The sequence below is a fragment of the Parasteatoda tepidariorum genome, chromosome 7 (assembly GCF_043381705.1).
Source record: "Parasteatoda tepidariorum isolate YZ-2023 chromosome 7, CAS_Ptep_4.0, whole genome shotgun sequence".
In the NCBI taxonomy this organism is placed as follows: domain Eukaryota; kingdom Metazoa; phylum Arthropoda; class Arachnida; order Araneae; family Theridiidae; genus Parasteatoda; species Parasteatoda tepidariorum.
Genome location: NC_092210.1, coordinates 23,532,373 through 23,546,001, shown reverse-complemented (window position 1 = coordinate 23,546,001; position 13,629 = coordinate 23,532,373). Strand labels below are relative to the sequence as shown.

The following is a 13,629-nucleotide window of genomic DNA, read 5'->3' as shown; positions in this document are numbered from 1 at the left end:
TTATTTTAATTTGCTATGCATTCTTGTGGGTTTGCCTTGCCACATACACATTTATTTATTGTATTTGTTAGATCATGTACTTAAGCTGTGAATCAATTGTCTCTAGTTAGTGTTTTAGGCATTATTCTATCATTAGGTCATTCAACATTAACCTTATTTTTTAGTCTTAACTTTGATTAATTGCTTTAATTTCATAAGTTGATTATTTTCAATCTTTAATTCCTTTAAACTTTAACAAACTTATTTTATTTAACTCTTACACTTTATGTAAATTTCACTTTGTGAGCAAGGAAGGAATACTAATTCATTGCATTATCTTGCACCTTTTTGAATGAAGCCAATGAAGCAAATAAAATTAGCGAATGAATCACTTTCAAAGATGGACATTTTTCTAACACCTTTTTTCTTTCTTACTCTTATTTTGATGAAATAAAATCAAATCTTGCATACATAAGGAAGTCTTGAGAAACTAAGTTCTCAGTATCTAAACGGCTTGCTAAATTATTGATAATAAATAAAAATGGTTAATACATAATTTAACTCCAGAACTCTATAAGAAAACTTAAGTGAAAAGCTTAAAAAAAATTTTAATAATTGAAAACAGTGTTCTAAAGTATTGATACATAAATAATGGAAAGAAATTTTTTTTCATAGAATAAATAAAAATTAAAAATACAAATTGAAACTTACAGCTTTCATTTCCTCAGGATTCCAGCATGTTTTCATAGAAGCATGCACAGCAATCATGGATAAAAGTGCAAAAGGAAATGCAAGAGTAGCATATTCTTTGACAACCCAAATCACAACAATAGCAACGATTTGAATACCTGTATAAGTATGCATTTTGCTAATTTTCACCTGTAATATAATAATTATAATAAGACTTGAAACATAAAGAACATGTTGTTTTAATCTAAATATCTCAGCTTTTTCTATAATTCAAAAATCTTGCAGCAGGCCAAAAACCAAAAAAATCAGGCCAACATTTAAAAAAAAAATTAAAAATAAGGAATAATATATATAAAGCAAGCAACTTTCAAAAAGGACAAACAATAAACTAACAAAAATATAATTTGCTCTACTTAAGTATGATAAAGGCAAATTTTATAGCAAAAGAACAATAAAATACACTCTCCTTAATTTCGAGATTACTTTCTTTAGAAGAGAAAGTTTCAAAATTTTTTCAGTATAATACTACAACTGGAACAAAAAAGAACTCACAATACTTTGTGATCAATAAATAAGAAAATTTTGTAGTACTCTTGCACCAAAAAAAATCATTATCAATTAGTTAACATTCTTTTTGTACCAATATTTAATTAAAATTAGTAATCAAGTTTAAAAGTTCCTTATCAAATTATTTTAATATATAAGGCTTCAATAATCTTAGAAATACGAAACGTTAAGTGGCATATTCGCTCAATATGACGCTTAATAATTTCGTGCAAAAAATTTTTTTTCAGGGAATAATCCCTCAATTTAACACTTCTATGTTTAAATACTGATGAGAATCGATCATTTTTATAATCGGATGAAAGAGATAAATTAACAATAACTGTGAACTATAAAACTCTAACAAGATTTTCATTATCAAAATGGAAAATAGTCAGCATAATCTATTGTAATTGACAAAAGGAGCATGCTTTTGAAGATAGCAGCCGAGTTTCCAAAAACAGTAGAAGAATTTTTTTAGGGATTAAGACAACTTTCACGTTATAAAAATTCTGATTTAAGAAATTTAAAAATAAAAAAATTTAAATGATGCTTGTTTTTCAGTCTTCTATATTCCATTATACAGTCAAACCTTCAAGGGACCAAAATTTTGGTTCACTATAACCGGGAGTTCACTATATCCGTTACGCAGGCAATTTAACTAATGGTTCCCAAACTCCTCCCTTTTATTACACATTATTTAAATAAATTACTGTAAAATATTACTTAGTAGCGAAAAATTTGTTATTTTTCATTACTCTTCGTCTTGCTTACAAAAAAAAATTAAATAAAAAAATTTGTAATCTTTAGCTGATGAGCAATCCTGACAGAAAATGCATATTGATCCCACTGACACCTTACAGGTGCATTATCTGCCAGGGTTGGAAATATCTGCTTGGTTTGTTTAGGGATGGGAAAGTGAGATAAAAGAAGCTTATCGCTAAATTGCCCTCTATAGATGGGTTTAAAAATCGGTATATATGTATTTATTTTAAAATAAAAATTTCAAAATTATTACAAAAAAAAATCAGTTGAAGACAGAAAAAAGTTCATTATATCCAACTTCCTCACTTTTTTGGTTCACTATATCCACAAAAAATAACATTATACGTGTATAGCAAGGCACGGGACCTAACATTTCGTTCACTATATCAGGGAGTTCACTATGAACCGTGTTCACTATAGCGGGGTTTGACTGTATATGTAAATATGTTTTTATTGCATTTATCAAGCACCACTGAAAAATTAATGAATTCAAAGACAAATAATCGATAACTGTGTTACCTTGCGAACAAATGAGAAGTCTGGAAAATGTTTCTTATGCATAAAAATAAGGAGAAATCTTTCATAAAGATGGATGCCACTTAATGATGATATACCCATGTATAAGAATACTCCAAACAACACACAAAATGGAACTTGTCTCAATAATGGTGCCATCAATATAGATGCTCCTGTAAATACACAGAATGGGATTACACAGTGGTCTCTTTGTTATGTTTAAAATTATTAAATTTTACTTTTTTGATATTATTCAAGATATTACACTGGAAGAAGATATTCCCCAATCAGGTAAGACAAGAAGACACCAATATTAGTGTAACCCTTTTTCAAGAGTGACATCAACATAAATTATGATTACTACACTTTGCCTTTATAGAGAAATAACCAGCTAAGAATATTTTTTTTTAATAAAAAGGTGGTTATTAATAAATCACAATTTATTTTATTTATACTTATCCTATTTGACTTTCTTCCTTATTCAAAATGTATGAGCTAATGTTTCAAGAAGATCTATTTACGAAAGAGATGATATATTGGAAAAATCTATTCAATCTGATTTTATTTGCTTCATTTTGTGAAATTCTCTCATATTTTTTACCAATATAATAATGACATCACAACTATCTAGCTTGCTCGAGCCACTTTACACCATCTACGGTTTTTGTTTATTCGTTTTACAAAATGGTTTTAATTAAAAAATATTAAGTTAAAAACATTACCTATCTATGAATTAAAATATTATCTATCAAATGAGTCCAGATGAGAATTTGTGCAATCATCTATTCAGATTTTAAACTAAAAATGTGATTTTTTTTCTTTTTAATTAGTACTTGTTTTCAAACTTTGTTGCTCAGGGATGAGAACTACATATTTTAGTGACCTGAAACTTTCCAAATATTAGTCTCGTACTAAAAGTGGCACTTTTTCTAGGGGATCCTGTAAAGGATTGGATAAAGAATAATTTTCCCCATGATAATTAAAGTCACCCCAGTATTCACATCAAGATACACTAATCTTCACCCTAGGATCTTAGATATCACCCTAGTATTCAGATTAAGATATACTGAGACTGGTACCTTACTTAATGCCTTGAGCACCATGTACAATTTTTAAGGAAAAATGCCCATCAGGCCACTATGCTTAGAGCAGTGTGAAACATACTACTAAAAGATTGAAATAGATAAAAATTTAGCAAATCTTAGTTTTATGTCTTATTTTACATTTACAGTCACTGGAGACCGATGTCGCCAAACTGGAAAGTTCTGTGTCGGTAACTGAGGACTGGCTTGACACTCAAAGCATTAAACAAGTTCAAAGGAAGATAAAAAAAATAATAGGCATAGTTATAGGCAATAATAAGATGATATAAAATACTTAAAATGTACATACCAACAAGAAATGATACCATAAAGTTTGTGATTCTTTGTTCTTTGATATCAATAATGTGAGGTGTTTCACCAGGAGCATGAGTCTTACTGTAAATCGTTAAGCTTGATGCGTGTGTAATGGACCTGACACAAGCAGCACAAAGCCAGGGGCCACCAATAAATCCACTTACAGCATTTATGATACCTACTATAACCATGTCCAAATGAAATCCAGATCCTTTTTTCAGCTTCTTTTTACTTAGGATAAGTCTACAACAAAGAGAAAAGTTAAATTGTAGAGGATAATTTATATAAATATTCTGCATTAGATATAGCGCTAAAAGTGTCTCTACTACAACTCAAAGTTTTCCCAGGAGAATGATTTTAAACACAACTTCATATTAATTCCTCAAATAATGAAATTCATTTACCAATAATCAAAGCAAGATGAGGACATGAGTTTAGGTGATTCACCAAAAAAACAAAAAAGCAGGCAAACTTTAGAAATTGTCCAAAATCGGACAGTATTGCCGAAATCAGTTTAAATCAAATCTCTATTCAAGTTGAGTTAAAAAAATTCATAAAGTATAATATTTATAAAATTGTAACAAGTGCTTTAATGTTAATTGCAACATTTGTTTCGATATAACTGTCCTTAACTAAATTGCAGCATGCTTCACAAGACAAAGAATCTTGGAAGGCAAAGCAATGACGAGAGAGAAGCAAAGGAAGAAGAGAGGGAAAAAAGAAGAAAACAAGACTTTGTAGTATTTATAAAAGGAATAATTACATTTAAATAATTAATATTAAAATTTACTGTAATTAATATTAAAATTTGTAGAATTGATCAATTAAAAAAAATTATGAAAATCAATAGTAAGTAGATGTTAATGTTTTGAGTTCTGAGGTAACTGAAGAAAGCGATTTTTTTATTCAATTATTATCTCAGTAAAATGTGACAGGTGATTAATACTTATTTTTAATACTTACTCAACTATTTGTGTTTCCAAAAAAACTAAAATGAAGACTAAAATAGCAATGACAAAGGCACCTGCAACTTCCCATGCCTTGACAGGAAAGGGTGATATAATCCAACTTCTGTCAGTACTTGGGCTTAATCCTTCAGGTACAATTAATTTCTAAATAAAATTTAACAACAATAAATACTAATAGTAAATGAAACTTTTTTTTCATAACTAAGCAAACAAAATTAAAAATAACTATAATTTTTTTCCCTCATACTTATAACTAATTGCTCTTAACAGTACTAAACTAAATTGCTCTTTGACAGATGGTAATGCTAACTATAAACTTTAGTTATTCAAATATAACACCTTTCTTGTTTTGTATGTCTTTATCTTTTGCCTATCAATAGATAGAAATCATAAATATGCATACTAATAGACCAATACAAAAATAGACAATTTATTTTCAGGGTGATATCTGCACCTTATGTTCATCTTTGTTTTCCATCTTAGAAGCTTTTTTCCCTTTTTATTTTTATTTCAGTTTCATTCACTCTTTTCTCATGTAGAGATTAGTGTATTAATTTTTTTTTAGTTTACCTAGTATTTACTACAAACTAAACTCGGTGGCACAACAGCTCATAGAGGGCTGTGGGGGCGGAGTTATCGGCCATGCCAACCTTCATCTATCAAAAGGTACCTCATGATAGAATCAAGTTAGCATGCTTTATATACTCGTGAATGATGTTAAACTTTTGTAGTGGTAGTTACGCCACAGTACTCCCCCACCAGAATTTTATCAGGGATATAATTTGATGAACAGATCTCACTAGTTGCTGTATTTGTGAAAGACCGGAGAGAGTCACCGGATTTTTTTGAGTGCTGAATGTGAGAGGTGTATTAACTTCACAGACGTGGTCGCTCCTGTGTTTCCTTTAGCAGTCGAGTGTATGCTTGCCGACATTGTGTGTGTGTTTAAGACGAGACTGAGAAACAGCGCAGGAGGGTGAATGATGCATTCACAAATAGCAAGTCAACCGTTCAATGCGGACTATCCATCGAAGTAAGCGTTAGCATTAAGAGATTGCGAAGTAGGCGTTACTTGCGTGAGCAAATCACGTCCGGGTCACCAATGTGGGGGCGGAGTTATCGGCCAAGCCAACCTTCATCTATCAAAAGGTACCTCATGATAGAATCAAGTTAGCAGGCTTTATATACTCGTGAATGATGTTAAACTTTTGTAGTGGTAGTTACGCCACAAGGGCCAAGGCCTACTGTGCCCATCTCAGTTTTCTTGATCTTGGGCTCTGGGGTGCAGGAGCAGATTTTCCGGTCAGATGGTCAGCCGAACGCGGAACCCCCAGCGTTTAATTCCCAGGCATGCTTGGTACTCATTTATCGACCCACTAAAGGGATGAAAGGCTGAGTCAACCTTGCCCGGCCCGAGGATCGAACTCAGGACCTGTGGCACGGGAGCGCAAAGCACTACCTCTCAGCCACCGGGCGTCTTACCTAGTATTGAGTCCCTTTCTAAATGTTTTTTTAACATTGATTTATTTAAATAAACTGAAAATTAAAATCAAAAATATTTTTCATTTGTATTTTACTAATATGAAGTTTTCAAACAACTGATACGGAACTTCGGTTATAACTTTTAATAATCGAATTATTAATAATCAAATATTGTAATATCCTTTTTTATTATTTTTTTCTAATCATAAAATATTTGCTTTTCAAGTTTATCTTTAAAAAAAGCATTTGTATTTTTTTGATAGCAACTCACTTTCGAGAAAATTTATTAAGAATTTGGAAGTCCTGAATCAAGGAACTTCACTCCAAATTCTATTCGCATGGTGAGAGCAATTCACTATAAAGTGAGAGCAATTCAAAACAATAATAAGTATAAAATGAAGCAACATACTTCAGTATAAGTATTTGGAATACAATAATCAATCAGAACCATGATAACAATTGCAATTGGAACTCCAAAATCTCCAAGAGCTCTTCTTGCCTAGAAAATAGAAAATTTAGGAATTTCTGAACTTTATATACATTTGATGAAAATTTAATACATATTTAGTGCACTAATTTAATTTCTTCACAAGCAAAGTCATAAGCATGAATGAGGATTTTTTCAAGCTTTTGACAACTGACAAACGATGTGGTCCTAAATGTTCATTATGAACGTAAAACATAAAGTGTTAGGAACGTATTTTTTTTTAAACGATACCTTCAAATAAGATTTGTATAGGTTGAATTCACAACATTATAATAAATATTGGCATAGTATTATACAGTTTTCATTTATTTTAAAAACTATTCATAACAGCATCATTTGCATGTTAAGAATTCATATAAAATTCATTCCAATAGACACACTACATGCTGGAAAATCATTGGACATTACAATGGGCATCACTTGCAGAAGGGGATATTTGTCCCTCTCTATAATTAGAAATCTTTTTAAATTCCTTTCAATATTTTTCTTTATGTGGGAAATTTAGAAATTTACTTAGCTGTGTATTTTAATTTTTCCTTTCGTTTATCTAAAAAAAAAAATTGAATGCTTGTCTAGCTCTTGAGAATTCTGACTTTTCAATTTTTTCTAGAAATAACGGATGGAACTTAAAGAATGTTAAAGGCCCATAAATGTTACGGACGGGGAGTGTCGCTGAAGCTTCAAAGCAGTCTAGGGTTGCGTTTCAAAGCTGGAACATGTTAATGAGCTCTCTCCCCGTAGCCGTTCAGTGAGTAAATGTAGAGGGAGTCTGTTTAACTACAGGTGGCGCTGCATGGTGTATGCAACACTCTGTCATCCTGACTTAGTCGGTCTCCGACTAATTGCTTTAAAGGTAAATATTAAACATCACAATAAAAAAAATATTGATGACAGAAATATTTTGACAATTGAATTGAAATATAAAACAATAAATTTATGAAAATTTAAATCTAAACTAATTCTAAATATATTCAATTTTAATATAATATATACTAGTTGATTAAGTAAATAAAGAAAAATGCACTTTTCAAAATTATTAAGTAAATGAATTTCTCTTCAACCTATAAAACTAGCAGAAAATAAGTAATAAAAAGATATTTTCAAACATATAAAACTACAAATTTTTTTTATCTCACTTCTGAAAACTACGATCAATATGAATATTTCGATCATTAAAATAGAAATTTGTTATTAATATTCAGTTAAATAAGTTCAACTAATTTTTGATTTATGCAATAAAATCCAAAATGAAAATAATAAGTTTTTTTAAAAAAAATAATTGAAAGTCTGTTCTTGCACTAATAAAATTAAAAAAAATCGAAAGTCAGTGTATAAGTTCTTGCACAATTGAAAAGTTCATAGTTCATATGAAAAAAAAGGAAAAAGTTTATGGATCTTCCCACGGTTTCAATAAGTCTGCTGATGTGGATGTGACAGTTGGTCCTTCTCCTATACCGATCTTGTGAACATCATATCTATCGTTGGGTCTAATTTTTGTCACAGTGTATGGACCGAAAAATTTTGGTCGAAGTTTCAAACTTGTCCCAAATTGGGTTCGTTTGATGGCAACTCTGTCGTGGAACTTATACTTCGTTGCTGTCTTTCGTCTAGTATTATAATTGTGCTTGGTTTTTTCTTGCATCTCAAGTATATTGTTTTTTGCTTCTTTTCGCATTTGTTGTTGATTTTCAAGTAAAATATGTATGTGTTCTTCCTCGAGGATTTTCTCATGAAATTTTTCCACCTGTCCATTCCCTCGAGGTTGACTTGTGGTGATTGTGACATGATCAATTTGTTCGTCTTCACAGTACTTCTTGAATTCTATTGAGGTGAATGCAGATCCTTTATCTGAGGTGATTATTCTTGGATTTCCAAAAGTAATTTGCTGCAGTTGTAGTTTATCCAAGGCATATTTAGCTGATGTTGATTTAACTGGATAATTCCATTAGAATTTGGTGAAAGCATCTACAACGGTGTAAATGTATTTGTAATTCCTATTTGTACTGGGTAGGGGACCAAGAAAGTCTATGTGGTATGTATCTAGAGGAATGTCTCTTTTTGAGATGGGATGCAAGAAACCTTCTTGTTTTCCTACTTTACGTGATGAAAGTATACATGGAATGCAATTGGAAATTACGTTTTCAACAGTCTTTCTTATATTTGGGAACCAAAATTGTTCTTTAACCACGTCTTCTGTCTTGTTGATACCAAAATGGCCTTTGTTGTGTTGTAGTTGAACTATTTGTTTTTGCATATCTTGAAGTATGACTAAGAGTTCTTGATTGTTTACTACTCTGTATAGTCTTAGTGGTCGTGCAATAATTGCATAATCTTTAATAAATTTTCTAAAATATCCTGTTAGGCCTAGGAATGATTGAGCATCTTTAGCTGTTTGGAGCTTTGGAAAATTTAAAACTGCTTTTGTCTTTTCTGTTGAGGGACTAATCGTACCATTTTCTAAAATATGTCCAAGAAAGGTAATTATTCTTTGCAGGAAATTGCATTTTTTGAAATTAAATTCAAGTCCATAGTCGGAAGCTACTTTGAAAACTTTCTGGAGTGTTTGAAGATCTTCGGACTCATCGTCTGATGGAACAATCACATCGTCCAAATATAAAATCAATGTCCCGTCTTCTAAGAGTTCTCGAAAAACAATTTGTATAAATCGTTGAAATACTGCTGGTGAATTGGAAAGGCCGAAAGGAACTTTGTTGAATTCAAATTGTCCATCTGGTGTCACAAACGAAGTGTATTTGCGGCTTTGAAGATGAATGTCTACGTGGTGAAAAGCATTTCTTAAGTCCAGATTTGTAAAGACTGAAGCACCTTGTAGTCTATCGAAAATGTCCTCCATAATTGGGAGTGGGAATCTTTCTTTTATTAACTTCTTATTTAAACATCGATAATCAATCGCAATGCGAGTTGAGCCATCTTGTTTTTTACATAAGACAATTGGAGTGGAATAATCTGAAGTGCTTTCTCTAATTATACCTTTGTTTAACATTTCTTTAATTTGTTTATTAACTTCTAACTTCTCGAAAATAGATAGGCGGCGTGGATGCTGATAGACTGGCATTTCATCTTGAAGAAAAATTTGCATTACATAATTAGTGTTCTCAATTTTATTTGGCCTATAAGATTTAATAAGTTGCTCAATTTCGGCACGCATATCGGATTTTAAATGAGATAAATCAACATCGGCGTAAACTATATTTATATAAGATAAACAATAATCCGTATTTTCAATAAACGTATTTTTAATCTCTTTATTTTCCGGATTTGAAGAATTAAAACAGTTTGTTTCTGTTTCAGCTGACAAAAATATATCGGTTTCGGTTTGTTTATTTACATCGGAAAGAGCACGCTGATCACGTGATTGGGCAGTTTCCGCTTTCTTATTAGGCGCAGACGTCATTGAATCAAACTCATTTATTTGTTTTTCAAATAAATTTTGAGTAGAAGTACATTTGCATTCGCATAAAAAAATTTCGGTTTCAGTTTGAAAAGGGAGTGGTTCATTATTATTTTCAATCTCAAAGAATGACTGACCTTCGTCTTACTGATGCGACTGTACTACACCCTTGTCAGATCTATTTTTAGAAACTGGGGGAGAAAAATTATCGTTTTCGGAAATGAAAGAAGTAATTTGATTTTCTTTCTTAGACATTGAGTTTAAATTAGAAGTATTTTGTTGTTCGTTTTTATGCAAAGGAAATTTAGTTTTAGAATAAGGAGAAATCATATTTTCTTCTGAAATTCGATCATATTCTTTTTTTGCTTCATTTAAATCATCCAAAATATTTGGGGGAATTATTAAATCACAATAAAGATTTTTACGAACGGCTGCCGTTACTGTTATGGGATTTTCACGAAAGCTTGGAAGCGCTAATTTTATTTTTGAAAGTTCAGCTTGTACTTCATTTCCGAAAGCACAAGTTAATTGAACAGTTCCAACACTTTTTGTTTTGGGGGGAATTAAGTGTTCTCGTACGCAAATAATATTGGCTCCCGAATCAATTAACGATTGAACGTCCAGTTTATCATTAACGAAAAATTTTTCATATTGTAATTCATGCTTAGATTCATTAAATATTTTAGCTTTGACTTTGCAAACAGGGTCTCGATTTGAGTTAAATCTACGATTTGAATTAGTTTTGTTTCTGGGAAAGCTTTCGCGGGAATTATTTCGTGATTGGTATTCTGTAGGATTTCTCTCATATGAATTACGACTACAGCTTTGAAATGAGTTATTTTTTTGCCTGTTGTCGAACAGTTGTTGACGGTAGGGTTTTGGACACTGCTGATTTCTTCTGAAATTTTGTCCGTGGTTAAAGGATTGTTGATTATATTTTGTTTCACTTAGCGATTTTCGTTTTGATGTAAAGAAAATATCACATTTTTGAGCAAGTTCTGGAGGTTTCAACCATTCTTCACCTTGAATTATGGCAATAAGCGATTGAGTTTCATAATCTTATGTTGAATGAAGTTTATCGGCGATAATTAACTGGGATAATGTTTTAAAGTCAGTTGCTTTGCGTATTTTGCAATAATACTCGAAAGATGTTGTTAATCATGATGCAAATTGTGTGTGCGATTCATCAGGCATGCGTTGAGATTTTCGAAAATTCATTAAACATTCGTGTGGTGTTGGCTGAAATTGTTTCAAAACGGCATTTTTAACTTTTTCATATTCTCGGAGATCATTTTCTGAAATGTTTAATAAAACATGACTTGCTTTTTCGCCTAAAATATTTATCAATATTTCAGATTTTATTTCATCCTGTACTCTTTTTGTGGTAAATGAACGTTCTAGAGATTGAAAAAAATAAGCTGCAGTTCTCTGGTCTTGTCGGCACAGGCATGCTAAGTGTTCGGACGCTTCTAATAATACTTTCGATATCGGGACGATCTTCACTTGCGTCTGAATTTCTAGATAAGTTCAGGTTGGCACTAGGAGTCTTTCGAAGGTTTGCTAATTCGATTTGGCATTCTAGCTGTGTGAGTTTAATTTTCTGTAATTCTATCTTAGCACTTTCGTTATCTTCGCGGGCTTTTCGTTCTTCGACGGTTGATGAGACTAGATTTTTAACGAAATCTACGTTCGCTTTGAATACATCACTTGATTCAATTAAGCCTTTTAGAGTAATTAACGTAGCATTTTCTGGTACAGTTATTCCTAATTCAAATGCGATCTGTAGTAGATCCTCCTTTCTCGTATTTTCATACATGTTTAGTCATAAAGTTGCTCCTACCTGTATTTCTTGATATTGAAGATAAATCCGTTAATTTTATCCTTTTCGTGATGATTCCAAATATTTTTCCAACGGTGTTGATTTGAAGGAACGGCGGTTTTTTTGCTGTTGATGATCAATGGCAGCAGTTTCGCTTTGCCGGTGTAGCTGTAGGAGGATTCTTGTTTCGTTTTATACTCATGTTGACTTTAACTCAATTGAGATAGGTGTGTGGCCGAGCCCTCATGTTACGGACGGGGAGTGTCGATGAAGTTTTAAAGCAGTCAAGGGTTGCGTTTTAAAGCTTTTATTATGACAAAAAACACTTAAATGGCAATACAACATAATTAGAGCTGGAACATGTTAATGAGCTCTCTCCCCGTAGCCGTTTAGTGAGTAAATGTAGAGGGAGTCTGCTTAACTACAGGTGGCGCTGCATGGCGTATGCAACATAAATCAAATAAAAATATCAATTAGTTTGTATATTTATCATTAACTAACTAACTCCCTGACATTACAGTTCATGTTGGACCATGGCCTCACTAACAATTTTCCTAAGTCGCCTGTCTCTAGCTCTTTGCTTCCAGTTTCGGACTTTTAGAGTCTTAGACCTCGTCTAACCATCTCTTGGCCGGCCTTCCTCTTTTCCTCTGGCCCTGCCCCTTGAATATCTTCTTAGTGCCTCTGTTTTCCTCCATTCTTTCCAGGTGTCCTAGTCATTGAATTTTCTTCGCTTTTACATAATTTATTACATCTTTTTCTTTAAATAGTCTTGCAACTTCAAAATTGTATCGTCTTCTCCACAGATCACCCTCTTTGGCAGGTTCAAAAATCACGCGTTTTAATTTATCACACGCTTTTTTTTAATAAACTTACAAATGCATAGTCTGAGAGGAGAAATTATTCTTTTAGGATTCTTTCAGTGCTGATTCCATTGGAAATCTTATGATTGTTTATTGTTTTTTCAGAAGTTCTAGGTACGCAGTTCTACATGGTTCAGAAAATACCGTTATTTTTAATACGGTTATTATTACAACCTGAGCGAGTTTCAAATGACGCATTTTAATTATCACTTTAGACATACTTTATTTTTACTTATTTCACCAGGTTACCAATTTTACTGATCAATGTAGGTTATTTTTCAACCTTTTTTTTACACTTATTGTTACTTATTCCCATCTTTTTTTATATATATATATAAAAAACTCAATATGATTTATACAACACGAGAAATTCGAACATAGGTTTTTAAACTGTTAACGGTTTTTCAACTTTGCGTCTAATTTGATGCAATTTAAAAAAGTGTTTAAGAAAACCATTTAAGAATCACATTCATAAAATTTCTTAGAATTCACTAAATATAAATGCCCTAAAGTCAAAAATATGCTGAATTGAACAACTGAATGTTGAATTTTATTTTGAGCTATAGTGTATTTGCTTTACTTTAAATTATTTTAGACATCATAAAATTTATTTTATAAATATTTCATTTGATTTACATTGCTTAATAAATATTTTTATTTTCATTCCTGAAAATTCAGTTAATTCATTTTAAAATAAACATTCGTGCC

The 13,629-nt window shown here is 31.5% G+C and overlaps 1 protein-coding gene across 4 annotated transcripts in view; it reads right to left on the bottom strand.

Annotated features, from left to right (window-relative positions):
* LOC107447835 (band 3 anion transport protein) overlaps window positions 1-13,629 on the bottom strand; it is a 102,421-nt gene that overhangs the window by 3,186 nt on the left and 85,606 nt on the right. For all 4 annotated transcript variants that reach the window (XM_071183180.1, XM_043041229.2, XM_043041230.2 and 1 more), the window contains 5 exons: window positions 6,750-6,839; window positions 4,854-5,002; window positions 3,886-4,133; window positions 2,497-2,666; window positions 691-858 (listed from right to left, as the gene is read on the bottom strand). In XM_071183180.1, coding sequence (XP_071039281.1) covers window positions 691-858; window positions 2,497-2,666; window positions 3,886-4,133; window positions 4,854-5,002; window positions 6,750-6,839 — 825 coding nt within the window. The remainder of the gene's footprint in view (window positions 1-690; window positions 859-2,496; window positions 2,667-3,885; window positions 4,134-4,853; window positions 5,003-6,749; window positions 6,840-13,629) is intronic.